General features: G+C 43.2%; 1 protein-coding gene across 2 annotated transcripts in view; it reads right to left on the reverse strand.

Annotated features, from left to right (window-relative positions):
• MSRA (methionine sulfoxide reductase A) overlaps window positions 1–291 on the reverse strand; it is a 281,782-nt gene extending 281,491 nt beyond the window's left edge. For both annotated transcript variants that reach the window (XM_062571232.1, XM_062571231.1), the window contains exon 1: window positions 117–291. In XM_062571232.1, the coding sequence (XP_062427216.1) occupies window positions 117–246 (130 nt within the window). In that variant the 5' untranslated portion in view covers window positions 247–291. The remainder of the gene's footprint in view (window positions 1–116) is intronic.
• Between the last annotated feature and the right edge of the window lie 15,799 nt (window positions 292–16,090).

The following is a 16,090-nucleotide window of genomic DNA, read 5'->3' on the forward strand; positions in this document are numbered from 1 at the left end:
CGCCGTGCGGGCGGTGTCTGCGGCGAGCGCCGGGGCCTCGGCGCCTCCCCTCACCCCGCCGCCCCCGGGGTGAGCCGCGAAGGGAGAAGGGGGAGGGGGGCCGGGGTCGTCCCTACCTGCCACCTGGATGCTTTGGCTCCTGCCGGGGAGCGCTTCTTCTCTCCGAAGCAGCCTGGAGCCCGAGTCGCCCATCCTGAAGGTGGAGCTGACGAGCGTGCGGAGGAGGCGCCGCGGCGCTGTGGGCATCGCCCTCGAGTCGGATGGGAGCGGCGGCGGGGCTGGGGGAGCGGCCTGGCCTGGCCCGGCGCGGCGCGGCGCGCGCTGGCTGTCGGGCCGGGGGAGGGGGGGGTGAAAGGGGGGCGCGCAGAGCGCGCGCGCCGGCGGAGGCTCGCGCCCAACCGTCACCTGCACCTGCCCCGGCGGGAACCGGCTTGAACCGGACCGGAGCGGCCCCTCCCGGGTGGCGGGAGCGCGACGGGACGGGACGGAGGGTAACGGAGCCCCCTGGTGCCACCATCGTCCCTTGCTCAGGCTTCATCTGCCACGTTTCGCGTATCCCGACCCGGGAGTAGCCTCCGTGCAGCTCTGCCTGCTTCACCTTGGCCTTTCAGCTGTCCGTGCGTGAGGGCTACACTCATCGCTCCGGAGTCCCTCTGCAGCTTTATGCCCCGTCCGTTTTTCCCCCAGGCCAAAAAAAATGCCCCTTGAGGAATTTTTCAATCCCTGCTCCTCTTGGGGTATACATGCATATCACATCTGCTCTGGCCGTTTTTCCGTGCCCCTGGTTTGTGCAAACGGGCTCAGCAAAAGGGGTTGCACAAGCTCATGCAGTGATGAGATTGTTAGTACCGTGATCTCCTCCTTCTCCACAGTTTTTTATTTGCGTTTGTATGCGGCACTCCATTACGTTTAGCTAACCCACTGTATCGTGTTCATCTTGCACAGTATTCTTTCATACAAAGAAGATGCTCTAAGTAACATCCTTCTCAGGAGATCATTGTGCATATGTTTGCAATAAAAATACAGAAACAACAAGCAAACAGAGTATAACTATTTATGGAAAATATGCACTACATTTTGGAGGGCAATGCACGCAATGCATATTGAAGGTAGAGCAACATCAGTACAGGCTTCTAAAGCAGAAGACTTAAAGATGCCAGAATAATGTTGTCTTGTTTTTCAAATAATTGAAGTTCACTCTCTGCATATAGTCATGGTCAACAGACAGAAGGGAAATCTATATAAAAACCTCAGACTGCCAAGAAGGCTTGTGAACTAGGCAGGGGTCTTACACTGTGAATTTCAGACTACAGGAAGAGATAATGCACAAGTGAAAAAGAGCAAGGAGGTAATAGAAAAAAAATAGAATAATTCAAAGAGAAATTCTTCTGGAGGGTTTTGAAAAAGTTGGATTATTGACTGAATAAGAACATGATAAAACGACAGACTAATGCCTAGTCTATGGTAGGAAGGCTAGATAATTCTCTCAAAAAATTGTCTGTGACAAAGGAATGCAGTCCTTTCAGCTCATAATCAAGCTGGATTTTACAAGGATATGATATGGTTGAGACATAGAATTTATTCATACTTGCAATGGAGTTGGATATTTACAGCAATATTAAGAATCCCCAGATGCTCCCAAAAGGATCTGGAGAAGTTGGAAATTCATGTTTTAGATATCAGGCTTCCCTTAAAATTAAAAATTCAGATGGGAGCCTGGTGTGAGGCAATCTGTCCCATATCATTCTTCAGATCTGTTGTTATTACGGTGTTTTAAAGGTGAACAGCATTCTCTTTGAGTGCAAGTAGTTCCAGCATTGCAGTCCATTTTTCATGTTTTGTTGAATTTTTGACAGAGTTCAATTTACTGAGAAACAGGGCCGAAGAGATCTTCAAGTGACTTCCAAAAAATGTATACGAGAACCTGAAGAAAATCCATTAAATAAAGAATGAGAGACTGTGGAGGCATGTATGGTAAATAACCTTGTGACCTTTTGACAGTAAAATTCACTAAAAATCAGAAATGCTCAATAGCGAAGTGTGAATTTTGTTTAAAAGCTATTCACCTAGCTCTTTCCTTGCGATTGTAGTGTTATCCATGCTGACAGTTTCTAATTCTCACTTGCTTTGCATTAAGAAACCATTCAAGATGATGAGAGCCATTGGTTTTACACTGACCAGTAGTTAAAAACTGTTCCTCTGCTTGTCTCCATTTTTTTCTATTTCACCAGAAACAGAAGATACTGCACTACAGATACTGCACTATCTGCCAACAACATGTTTCTGAAAAATGCAACAGCTAACATTATGATAGATATCAATGCTATTTTTCCCATAAGGATTAATGTATTTGCCTGTGAGACTGAATGCACCACGTAAATCTTATATTGCGAGCATTCTTGTTGCCTCTTTCTGAACAGTTACATTTTCGTTGTCCTCTTCCTCATAGGAATCAAGGTCAATCAGAGGTGAAGGACAGAAAAGCAGAGTAGTGTTTGGGCTTTCAGCCTCACACATGAAGTGGCTGAGATCTTCTGGAGCCCTGATCTGCTCTGAAATGCCAGCTGCTGAAAAGCCGGCATCTCCTGCAGTCAGCGACCCCAGAGATCCTGCATCCTCTGTACTGTATCTGCCGTCCTTATGTATTTAAGTTGTGTGCATCTCTTAAATCTCTGCAGAAGTGGTCTTTCTGTTAAATTAATTTTTACAGGAAAAATTGCTTAGCTACCGACTACATTCAGCTGCTTCATGTGTGAGGATGACAACAGCAGAGCAGGGTATTAAAAGATAGGTGACGGGACTCTGCCAAAACAGTGGTTAGAGAAGTGACAGTGGGGCTGGTGCTGTACTTAGATTACAGCTGTTACAAGCAGGGAACGGTCTTCCGTTCTGTGTTTGTATGGCACTTTACACAGTGCATTCTTGCCTTGTAACTGGATCCTAAATACTAAATAATAAGCCATCATGCCACTTACCGAATAAAAATGGCTTATTTTCAGAACTGCGTAGTGCTTCTTGGCTCTGTGGAAATGGAATATCTTTTTAATTAGATAAATCCCACTTACAACTGAGGAAAATACGGACTAGCCCTTTCTCTCATTCTCCAGGTTAATATTGGATTTAGAGAGTCAAAAATTCACACTCCTAATTTTAAAAGTTCTTGATGCAGATTTACCAGTCCAAGCAAGCAGCAGAACCTAGTTATTTTTTGCTTGTAATCTATTATGCTTCCCACTTAAATATAGACTTCATATGAGCTAACATAAAAATTGAGTTCATAAGTATTGTAGATCAGCCTAGACCAAGATACCTGTACAATTCTTGGATTCACCTGTACTAACCACAGCATTTCCAGCAAAGCAATTTTCTGGCATATGCTAAAAATCTTCAGGAAACCAGTATGAAGAAGGAAAAAGATAAGTGTATGGCAGAGAGAGAGAGAAGAAAAGGGACCTGGGCTTACCTGTGTCCTTTCAGATAGTGTTCCTACAAACATTGCCAGTGATCAGGTTCTAAAAACTAGCTCAAAATGTACACATTTTTTTCCAGGACTTGATGTATAAGCCTTTCCTTTGCAGTCAAATTTACTGGCCTTTGTGTTTTAGGATAGATGTATTTTTCCAGTGTAGCAAAATTTGCTGTGACTTGCAACCAGTTAAGCCCTATGTAACCCATCTCCTTGATAATACATTTTTTATAAAGCCAAGAGGAACAATTTAGATTTTGTGCTTCAGTATGCTTATCATGGAAAAATCATCCTTTTTATTTTAAAACAGAGTGAGAGAAGATTCTCTAAGGCTTTAGTAGATTATTATGCTTAATTACTGTTAAAAATCTTATTTGTAGTTTATCTTCAACTCTCACCCATTAAATCTTCATTTAGCTTCATAGAATGAAGAAAATTCCATTACCCAGTTTTTATTACCCACAGTTACTGCTGTAGACTTTGGTCACCCCTCTTTGCCAAGATAAACATGACTCTTGGAGTTCATCAAAATGAAGTGTTTTCTAATCCTGTAGGTATTCTCATTGCCCTTCTCTGAACCTTTTCCATTTGTTTCAACTGACATTCTTCCTTAAAAAAAAAAAATCCTGCTCAGTCTGTCTGATAAAGATGTGAATTATGAATATAGCATCACAGTAAAGTTACACCAAAGCGAGTGCAGGTGCAATGTAGTCTCCTGATCTCTGCTTGGAATTGCATTTGTATGTCCAAGGGCCATATTAGACCCTTCTGCCTTGGAAATACACCACTGCAATTCCCGAAAGTTCTTCGGGAGTGTATGCCAATACGCATTCCTCATCCTGAAGTGTGATGCACGTCCTTTATCCCTATAATTACACTCAGAATGCCCGAATCTGTTTGCACCCACCTTACTAAGTGATCCGAGGCACACTGGTGCATCTATACCAGTCAGCTGAATAGTGCCTGGGCTGCTGCTTGGGACCTCAGCACAGCTGCTGCAGCCTGGCCGCAGCAATGCTGTGGGTCCCTCTGTCTCCTAACAGTGTGGCCATATCCAGTCTACCTGCAGGGAACTATCCCTGGCCTGGGCCACCTCCCAGACTACAGGAATTGTCTGGAAGAGTGCTCCTCAACTGTGCCAAATACTTAGATTATTGCAAATACATAGATACAGAGTCAAATAATAGAGCCTAGAACCAATCCCTGCATGACATAACTGTCACCACACCAGGTCCATGACGATTACCTCACTGCAATTACATTTTGGGACTAGCCAGGTAAAAAGACATCTATGAGAAAGCATGTTTTCTTCAGATCAAATTTGCTGTTTTTCCCCGTTTTAACAAACTGACCTTAAAAGGTTCTATAATAGGTTTTCCAGTCAAGGGAACTGGAAACTTTTATGTGCCACGATTCTTTTTCAGAAGCAACAGTCCTGAACTCCTGTAGCAACAGCTGTATCTATTACCCTAGAAGAAGAGCAAAGAAGATAATACAGTAAAGTAATCTACGCAAGGCAGTTTCTAGAGAGAGGAGGGAAGATTAATCAGTCATTCATCTGCCTTTCATTTGGGATCAAGATGAGCATTTAGATACAGATTAAGCTACATAAATTATACTAAAAATGGAACTGACATAGAAGAGCCATCAGCACCGTACCTCAGAATAATGCAGTGACTTGGGATTTACAGACGGATGTCAAAAACAATGGGCAATTTAATAGAACAAAATCCACTGTACATGCCAGAGAGAACATGAAAACACAGGCATGCAAGTGGCCTCTATATGCACCTTCTTTATTTATCCACTGTGCTGTGGCAATTACAGAAAAAAGATAATGCAACAACCAATCTATGTGCAAGTTTTCTTACTGCTATAAGCCCTGCTTGTCTCTCTCACTAGCTGGAGCTTCAGGGTATTTCTCTCTAACTGGTTGCAATCTGTTGACACAAACAAAGGTGATGAAGACATATGCATTTTGGTGTCTCCACATCAGCATCTCTTTGTAAATCAGGTTTTGAGATCTCACAACAGTACCCAGAGAGCTGGTTCTTGCAGGACTTGGATCTAAGTGCCTGGTGGCTTTTGCAGTGCCCTGGGATGTTTCACCTGATTTCTAGGTGCTCCTCCACACAGGCACTGGCCTCACAAATGGCTGTGTCATATCTGCAGGCTCCATGTGGATGTCTTGGATGTTGCAAAGCATTTCAAACAGCAGGCAGCACCTGTATGGAGGCAGCTGAATCAAGTTCCACCATCAACAGAGCAATTCTGGTGATCAAGTGACTGCCTGTGTCAGTGTGAACTCGTTCACTCCAGTTTCCAGGGGCTACTGAACAGAAAATCTTTGTCAGTCTTTGGAGGTCAGATGCCCACTGCATCTGCATGTGTAGACACTTACATGTGGATACCTAAAATGTCTCTGAATCTTGACCCAAATCCTACGCAGACAAAAAAGGTCAAAGGCCTCAACCTGTATCAGTCATTAAACAGCTATTTCTGGGGTCGTCTATCACCACTGAGTTTATTTCCAGCAGAGATGCAAACACATGCTAGAACTGAATTAACACTTTCCAGCCAGGTAGCTTGTAGCCCAAGATTTCGCAGCTGGCCAGTTTGCAGATATCCCCTTCAGTGGTGCGGCTTCTCACAGCTCCATAAATTTCATGGGCTTAGAGATGTTAGAGCAGCTGAGGCTCAGCCCTGGGGCTTTTAAATCAAGATTTCCTGCTGTGAGACAGAATATTCTGAGTTCCCAAGTTCTGTTCTAAGTGCTTGAATTCAGTGGCCTGTGCTGTACACGTCAGTTTAGATTGCCATCATCCTTCTCTACTCAAAATCTGAAATTTCAACACAGATCTCACTTCTTCAAAACCATGATGACACAGCCCTTCTCTCAGTAAAACCATAGATTTCATAACAGATTTCTCAATAAATATCCTCTGCATCATACACTTCAGAATGTGTGTGTGTTTGTCGCCCTGAACTCTTGCTTTGAAGGTGAACTTTATGCATAGCAATAAATCCCTGCAGGTGAAGGCAGAGAAAAATAGTTTTGGGTAGGACTGATATCACCTAACTTTAGCTATCTAGAAGAGAGGCATCCAGTCCAAGCCGGTCATCTAGCTATTTTTCTGTAGCAAACAAAAAAGGATGAGTATGTCTCAAACATAATTCTTCCCCATCTCAGAACTGGAAGGTGGAGCAGAGAAGTTCATCTCATTTAGCTCACAGCAGTAGGTGCCTTGGTGAGTAACCTACAGTGGATACCTTAATTTTTTGTTAACTGGAGGTAAGTTTTTCTCCTTTATTTAAAATGCAGAAATTTTAAATAGATTTCAAACTCATAAAAAAATTGCTCGCATTACACATTATTCTGTCATTGACTAGCCATTTCAAGACAAATTGACTTATTTAGCATAATATTCTTGTTCTTCATCACAACTGGTGCAGAACGTTCCCTTCTTCAGATTTTCCCTTACTGACCTCATATTCCCCAGACCTTTCTCTTCCTTCCCTACTAAGGCCTTTCTTCTTCCTGAAGCCCAAATTCATATTTGCTAAAATATTTTTCTTTTTGTAAGTTCTTTCTATCATGTCCTTTCACATAAATCCATATATGTGGCTAAAGTGTATTGAGGGCTTCTATTTAAAGTATTAATAATGGCAGGAAAAAAGTTAACATGTAAACTGTCCTAATGCTTCAGGGGCAACATTGCGCTAAGGCAACTGCACAGCACACTGCTCTGCTAGAGGTACTGATATGATCGATCTTGCAAATGCAAAATATAACTAGATTTCCTTTATAATCTTTCATAATAAGGAAGACCTCCTTAAATTCTGCAGATAACATAGAATGTCCTCAAAATCTGTAAAAGCATCACATCTCTAGCAAATAAGCAAGGGTATTTATTTCCAATAGGCTTAAAATAGTTTGAATAGTAGGAAAAATATTGTATGTCATCCGAAGTGTATTTTTGGCAGCTCATTTTGCTTATAGGCATAGATGCACGCTTGGTCAGAATATTGCAGCTTGCTTTGTGATTCTGTTTTCATCTGAAGGCAAAGCCACACAATAAAAAAGGGCTAATGGAATCAATTAAGTTTTTTCTGTGGAAAATTCTGCCAGTGGAAGGCAATAGCTGCTGCATTGATCACATTCATAAGACGCAGTTACTCAGAAACACTCAGAGGCCTCTGCAACGTAAACATGGTCTGCCAGTGTTTTTTAAATGCATTGCACAACGTCTAGTAAATTCCTTGGCTTTGTCAATCAGTGCTAGTTTGTATGCAAAGGCAGTGATGACTTTATAAAAACAAATGACAGAGTTGTTTACGCTGCCCTACTAAAGGAAATAATCACATTTAATAGCGCTGGTTTTCCATACAGGGCTAAAAAACCAGCTCTCGTACTGTATGCTGTAATAAGCTTTTTATAAATGTGCTCATGCGGTGCTCGGTACAGCCTGCTGTGCTGATACTATAAAACTGAAAGGGAGCTTCATAAGCGTTAAGTGCTATCGTGTATTACCCATACAGCAACATTCGCAGTTATTAATCAAGTTTGCAAGAAATACCAGGGCAAAAGACTAAAAACACATGGAGGAGCCTATGCACGGTAATAGAAGCCCGCGTCGTTCAACGCCCGCCGGTTTGTTTGCGCCCGCTGGCTGAGCTGCTTTAAGGAGCGGGCTGAAGGCGATGGAGGAGCCGGGGTGTCCGCGCGGGGCTGCGCTGCCCGGCCCGGCGGGACCCGCCCGCCCCGGCCGGGCCGCTCCAGCGGGGCCGCCCGCGTCCCCGGGCCCTCTTGCGGAGCCCTTCTTCCACTGCAGCCGCGGAGCGCCGGCTCCCGCAGCGCGGGCGGGCAGCCGAGCCGGGCAGGCTGCTCTCTCATTCCCATGCCGCAAAGTGTGCGCAAGGAGAACGAAACCGAAATTCCCTTAAAGGTAATGAGAACTGTTCCTGGCTGTGACCACAGATATCTTATTTTGCTATGGCATCCAGCAACAACGGCGATTATTGAATTGCAACGCAGGAAGCTCTTCTGGGAATAGATACGCAGCACGGTCTGTCATTGCCTGGCAAAATGCACTCAGGTGCTGATGTAAATGGAAAGCTTGTATATTTGAGACAGTTTTGTGGGAGAAACCATAATAAAATGGATTAAGAAACACCTGAAATGTGTTTTAAACAGAAATATCAAGACATTTTCTGACAACAGCTGGATTCATGAGGGAGATTAAATGCCAGGTAATATTTATTTTATTTGGAAGGAATAAAATTAACAACATATGTATAACATACCTTACCAGCTATTAAATTACATTCTTTGTCATACCTGAAGTGCACTGACTTTTTGTTGCGTTATTTATAGAAAACTATTCCATATACACAGGAAGGCACAGGTCCAGATCTTCAGAGATACTTGGGTATTTAAATTCTATTGGCTATCTAGACATTTAAATCCCAAGGAATCCGTGGGAATGAGTTGCCTACACCTTAGATCCTACCCTTAGGATCTTATGTTCCTAAGAGGCAGATACATCAAAGCCCTAATGGGCCCAGTTTAGGTGCTGGTTTTTTGAGTATAGCTTTTCATATTGGTAGGGTAGAATTACTAGACTATTGTAGGAACAATGGTGTGCAGAGGATTAAAGCAAAGAGATGATGGTCACTTAGTTCGTTCACAGGAAGAGTTTGTATGGGTAATAGTAAAAGGTATCAAAATGAGTTTAAGAAGGTTGCAGAGTTAGTTAGAGCCCGGGTCATGGAGATGAGAGTTTGAGCAAGATGAAAGATGGGATACAAGTAATTGAAAAGCTGGACGTAACTCTTTAGGTAGTCAACATTAATACTTTTTTATGGACAAACTGGACAGAGCATAACTTAAAAACAGTGTGCATGGATTAAACCAAGTTTATGATTCTCGGCAGCAATGTTCTTGGATGTTGAAGTGTCCTACAGCTGGAGTCATTAAAAATTCAACATTTGTCATATCTCACTAATTGCAGTCCCTTGATATCTTTTATTCTTAGTGTGGGAGGTTATAAATATTATTGATGACTCAGCATTTGTGTTAGACTTCTTGGTCTTTACTTGTCATCTTTGTACTACTTATTCGTGGTGTCACTGTCAATGTGAACCTCACCTAGGTGGAGATTTACAATGAGGTCTGTGGAATATTTGCCTTTGGTTCAACTAATGCCAATTTAGATCATTATTTATAAAGAGGATTAAGAAAGCTGCTTTCCCTTCTCATTAAAAGATTTAAAACCAGAACAAGATGATACAATTTTTACCTGTCTTTGGGAAGGGCATGTACTGACAGATATCTTCCAGGGTATCTGGAAGAATATGAAAATCCTGGTTTGGGGATGAGCAATTCTGGCACAAATACCAAGAGATGACACTTTCATCCTTAAAATAAGCCCCCCGCCATAAGTGATAATTTAATATACATCATACCATCTGCTTTCAGAAATGTGCAAGCTGCTCCCAAAGAAGTCAATGGGAAATGCATTTTTCCAATTCCAGGATCTAACTCAAAGTTACAAAAGCAATAGTCATCCTTCCCCAAAGTAAAATATAGCTTGCCATTAGATAGAATAATAACCAATGCAAAGATCACAATCTCTCCTCCTCCTCCTCCCTCTGCCCTTCACAATCTCACATGAAAATACAGACTGCAGAGTTCTACCACTTAAAAAGGTGGACAGAGAATGGGAGAAAGTTTCAGAGCTGCAAGGCTCAGAGACCCTGGCTGCAGCTTTTCTCTTAATCAACGGAGAGCTTCCATCCTGAACGCCTTTACTAATCTTGACTTCACCTGTGGAAAATTATCACCAGGAAAGGTGATCCCAAACAGAGATGTGGAGTCTCCATTCTCAGAGGTTCTCAAAACCTAACTGGACAAGGTCTTGAGCAACCTGCTGTAGCTGATCCTGCTTTGAGCAGGGAGGCTGGACAGGATGATCCCCAAAGGTGTCTCCAAGCCCAGCTGCTCTGTGATTCTGTGACAGAAGTATGCCAACACATTGACAAGCAGTGTTTGAGGCCAGAGAAAGGATTCAGCTCGCTACTTCCTCTTCATACCACTGTAAAGAAAATGCTAAGCTGGGCCAAACCTTGCAAAAATATTTTTGTATCTGGGTCCTCTTTTGAGCCTCCCTTCAGGCTCACTAGACCGTAGATCCAGCTTCAGCAGGACAGCATGGACTCTACTTAGGCCAGTCTCCCATTTCTGTCAAGGCCATTAGCAACTTGTAGAAGAGTTTCTGCAACACAATCCTAGAATCATAGAATGGTTTGGGGAGGAAAGGAGATTTGGAGTTCTCTGCTCAAACCCTACATCCAGTGTAGGGCCAACAGAGCCCAGATTGCTCAGGGCCTTGCTGGCTTGAATTTGGACTACCTCAGAGAATGGTAACTCCACTGCCTCTCCAGGTCACTGTTCCAGTGTTTGACCTCCATCACAATGAAGATTTTTTCCTTATGTCTAACCAGAACCTCCCTTGTTGCAGCTTGTGTACATTTGCTTCTTGTCCTTTGTGCACCTTCAAGAAGAGTCTGGCTCCATCTTCCCTATATTTTCCCTTTAGATAGTTGAAGGTGACAATAGACTGTCCACTTAGCCTTTTCTTCTTAAGGTTGAACAAACCCAGTTCTCTCAGCCTGTTTTTGTATCTCAGGTACTCCACCTCCAAAGGCATACTGATGGCCTCCGCTGGACTCGCTCCCGTTTGTCAGCATCCTTCTTGTACCAGGGAGCTCCAAAACCAGACACACTGCCCCAAAAGAGGTCTCGCATGTGATAAATGATGTTTTCTGTTTTGTTCTCTTTTGCTTCCTAACAATTTCCAACATTCTGCTTGTCACTTGGAGGGCAAAAGAGTTTTTCTCCTTTTATTTACTACTGGGCAGTGGGTTTTCTACTGTTTTCATAGCTCCACTGCCATAGCTCTAAGATCGCATCCCCTATGATAATACCTCATTCAGCACCAGTGCTTGTCAGATAGAGTTGCTTTTCCCCATGTGCTTTAATTTGCCGTGACAGACGCTGAATCTCAGCTGCCATTTTATCACTCAGCATCTCAGTGCTATAAGAGAATTCCGGAACTGTTTTTTGATAATTGAATAATGCAATTTCATCAGCAAATCCTGCCATCTTATTGTTCTGTCCCTTTTCCAGATCTTTCACAAATATGCTTAATGGTCCACATCCCAGCACTAGGACGCTATTAATGATCTCCCTTTCTTGTGAAACACGTTGTTGCTTGTCCTTTAATCGGTGAAACAACCTCATATCCCTTTTACCCTCTTATGCCCTTGGCAGCTTACTTTCTCTAGCAGTGTTTGGTAAGGGCCTTTGAAAAGCCTTTGAAAGGCCACATACATACCATTCACACTAACATACTAGCTGGTGCTGTCAAAGTGCTCTAGTAGTTTTGTCAGGCAAGACTTCTGTTTGCAAAAGCTGCGTGGACTTTTTCCCATTATATAACTTCATGCACTTACTGTTTCTGTTCTCTGTTACAAATACTAGTAGTTTTCTCTGTACAGGCATCAAAATTATTTAAAAAATAGTGTCACATTTCCATTCCTCACATTTAAAGGCTACAGTAAAGGAGAAGTCCAGCACCATGGTTGACAGTGTGATAATTTCGCATTGGCATTCCTTTAGAGTTCTTCGATGCATACCCTGTAGCCTGCAGATCTGATATTATTCATTTTGTTCCTTGATCCTCTGCTGGCCATTCATACCGTCTGGGAGGCTTCTTAGTTCAATCATGTCTGGGGAAGGATTGATAATCTGTTCTTGCTCTTAGAAAGTTATTCTTAACATCTTTTTAGTCTACCTTTTTAAGAGAACATGTATTCTTTATTTTTCCTTGTTTGAACACGAAGTCTTCTTACTTGTAATAGGCTCCTTTGCTCTGATCTTAATTACATTAGCTGTCTTCTGGTCTTTTTAAAATCTTTTCTGATACACAGTTTGTATTTTCTCTGAACCTCTAATGTGATGTCTTTAAACAATGTATGTGCTGCTTGCAAACATTTCACCCATCTGGTGGTTCTTAATAATTTCCTTTTAAACAAGTTGCCTCATTTTTGGTAGGTCTCCTTTTTAAAGTAAAGACTGCACTGGTGATATTTTTGGCTTTCTTGTTCCTATGACACCACTGAATCTCAGTACATTATAGCTTCTCATACAGAGCGGTTCTTTGCTAATACCACAGTTATCCTGCTCTGGGCTGTATCCGGAGTTCCTTCTTTCCTGATTGCATGTCTCCACAAAGTGGTTGTTCACAGGTATCTAAAAATTTACTCTCAACATCAAATTTCTCATTATAGTTACCCACTGAACATGTGAATAACTGACCCTTCTATGTTGTATTGTGTCCCGTAGCCTCTCAGCATCTCTGGGCTCCCTTAGCACAGCTCAGTCACTGTCACTACCCTGGCCAAGTGGTGGAGAGCATCGGTCTATTATAGTCCTCCTTTTAGGAGTGGAATTTTAGTCTGTTGGCATCAATGTTACTTGTTGATACTGTTAAATTACTTACCTGATGTGACTCTTAAGTTTTCTTTAACATGTGGCACTACTCCTCCAGCAATGCAAATTACTCTGCCCCTCTTATATAATTTATAGCTTGGTCTGATAGTGTCCTGATTATCTTCTCCCCACTAAGTTTCTGTGATGCCTATTACATAAATACATCTGCCCTCAAAAGCAGACAATTCAGTTCATCTATCTTGTCTTTAACACTAGTTGTATTGACACGCGAGCATGTCAACATATGGCCCAATTGAGTGTTTTACAGGTCCACTGAAGTAGGATCTGACTTGCTCAGTGAGATCTTTACCACCTTCCTACTTTAGCTTTCTCATCTTCAGTCTTACCCTTCAGTCCAGAATACAGAATTCTTGGACAGGATTCAGTTTCCAGACAACTCGTACCACCTGAGATGCCACAGGTTATCCAGGTCATCTGTGTGTGGCTGGCAGCTATGACATTGGACTTGGAGGAGACATCACCCTCCTGGAGCGGCACCTGGAGCTCCCACGGTGCCTGTAATTGCTCCACGTGCCCATGCTTAGGCAGCTGAATCAGTCCCTTCGAGTCTTCACCTCTTAAAAACAAACCTTCCCAAACAGTATGTTCTTCTGTGTGCCCTTCTGCTCCTCTCAATTCCTTTTTCTTTAGCAATTTCTTCCCAATTTACTGTAGATGACCACTACCTCTGTGCCTCATAACTGCAACATTGCCCACACCCTTGGACAGTCTCGGTTCATGGCTATGCACACCCAGCTACAAGTTAGCTGTCGAGTCCCATCTGTGAGACAAATTCCACCTTAACCATCGTAAGTCCTCCTATTTTGAGATTTTCTTTCCCTCTGCAGCACTAGAATCACTGGCCTGGAAGCTTCAGCAGTTCCTGAAAGTTTTATCAATTAAGTTATTTATTTCTGTTTCTTCTTCTAGCTGCTCATGCCCTGCCTCAGTCTTGCTGCACTGCCACATACTTACTGCTTTTTTTTCCCAAGAGGTGTGTCAAAAGGTAGCAAAGTTTAGGGCATGTTTGCTCCTATTTTGCATGACCCTAATGTGCTTTATGCGCATTATGCTTATTTTATATGCTTATTTTACGACCCTTAAGATAGAAATACACAGCAGCTGGAGCAGGCGCAAGACTCCTCTCCCACCTGGCTCTAACAGCACCCAGTTTTGAGATGCCTGCCTTCTCCCGTGATATCCCGACGGCTGTAACTACACTTGCCGTTGCTGTCACGCCCCGTAGACCTGGTCCATCCATTGTCCAGACCTCCTTCGAACAGAGTCGTCGCGGCTCCATCCAGGACCTGTGCTCAGGCTGCCTTTACCAGAAAAGCATGGAGTGATAGGGTGGAAGGTGGTTTGTGCTCCAATACAAAGTCAGGACATGGCCAGGAAAAGCACTCGGACTGGTAACTGGTGAACACGGCAGCTAGACATAGCCTATCATCTCAGGCATTTTCAGCTTGCTGCCCGATATCTGGTGAGCCTAGGACTCAAAGCAGCCAGTATGCTTCACAGGGAGCTGCTAAAGCTATTTAAGAGGTGAACACTCAGGGAAAGATGTTTTAAGCCATGTTTCTGCCTAGAGCAGAGAAACATCATACAGCGCTGCAGAACTTCTGTGTAGACTTGTGATCTGTAGCCTGGAAGCTCCCTCAGGTGTCAATGCAATCTCTTTCTTCTAACCACTGAGGAAAGACACCCTTTGAAAGCACAGTAAAACATTAGCTGCATATTCAGAGGACCTGAGTTTGCAGCTATGCCCTGAAACCCCCCCTTTTCCCTAAATTAGCCTATCAGGAGCACTCAGAGATCCTTCTTTCCTGATCCCTGTGAGATTCAGACATGCGGAAGGTGTCGAGCTCACGCCCTGCAAAGGACAGTTCCGTTAGCATAGCATTTACCAAAGATATCCCACTTTCCCTTGCTTCAGGCTGTTCTTTCCCAGGCAACCGTCGCTCCTCTCTTCATACCATCACACATTTGGGCGGACACAGGTTGAGCCAGACGGCAGGACTGATCTGGATTAAAATAAACCTGACCCAAAAAAAATCGTTAGTTTTAGCACAGATCAGTACCCCCGGCAGGTTCACAACGTGACTACAATGAGTAGCTGCCAGCCAGCAAAGGCTGGAAGGTGAAAATACGAAGTCACGGGAAATGCAGACCTGTTTTATCAGCAATGCTGCTAGTTTTTATGGAATTAAATTGAAAGCATTGCCTGATGTACTCTGCTTCTTCCAAAAGCTGAAATGTGTTGGTTACTGAGGAGTTGTGAAGAGTAGATGGCTCCTGAGTTGGAGGAGCAGGGCCTTTCATGGGCTGAAATTTCATCATGAGCAACTAACTCTTCTTTTAGATAATTAAATTTTTTCTCAGTCCTACCCCTAGAAGTCTTTGGAGAGGATTTCTGTTAGCGTTGTCTGTCTGCACATTCTTGACCAGCGTAAGGGTCTGGGCAACCTGTTATCCCTCCCGTGACAGTGGAGCTGCTGGTTTTGAAATAGAGTTGGAAAACATTCAGATGCTAGGAGGTGTGTGCGCTCATCGCGAAGCTCTTACAGGTGCGCTAATGAGAGACAGCACTCGGCTCATCACAAGACTGAGACCGGGGAGAATATTAGCAAAAATGCCAATTTGCATGTCTTGGGGTTAATTGAGGAAATCTCCGATGGAAAATCTTGCTGTCATTTCTGAAGCTGTTCTGAATACAAAGTGTATGTCTCCGCAAGATATTGTGAAAGCTTATCGACTTCCTCGCAAACCCGTAGAAACAAGGAAGGTTCTGGGCTCCCAAAGCTCACAAAAATAGCAGTTTTCCTCAGCATTCCCTAGTCACCTTTTTTACCTGTGCCGATGTTAACATGGGAATCCTAGACCAATGTGTGGAATTCCTTACCAACCAACCAACCAACCGAAAACAAGGGGCACAAGTATTTCCCCAGATACTATTACCTAGGCCACATGTCCCCAAAGGAAAGTGCCATTTCTGCTTGCAAAAAAACCCTGTTTTTCCAACAAGGACAAGTCCTTTATTCTATGTCAAATTCCTTGTGGATAAAAATGCT

This window comes from Rhea pennata, chromosome 3 (assembly GCF_028389875.1).
Source record: "Rhea pennata isolate bPtePen1 chromosome 3, bPtePen1.pri, whole genome shotgun sequence".
In the NCBI taxonomy this organism is placed as follows: Eukaryota; Metazoa; Chordata; class Aves; order Rheiformes; family Rheidae; genus Rhea; species Rhea pennata.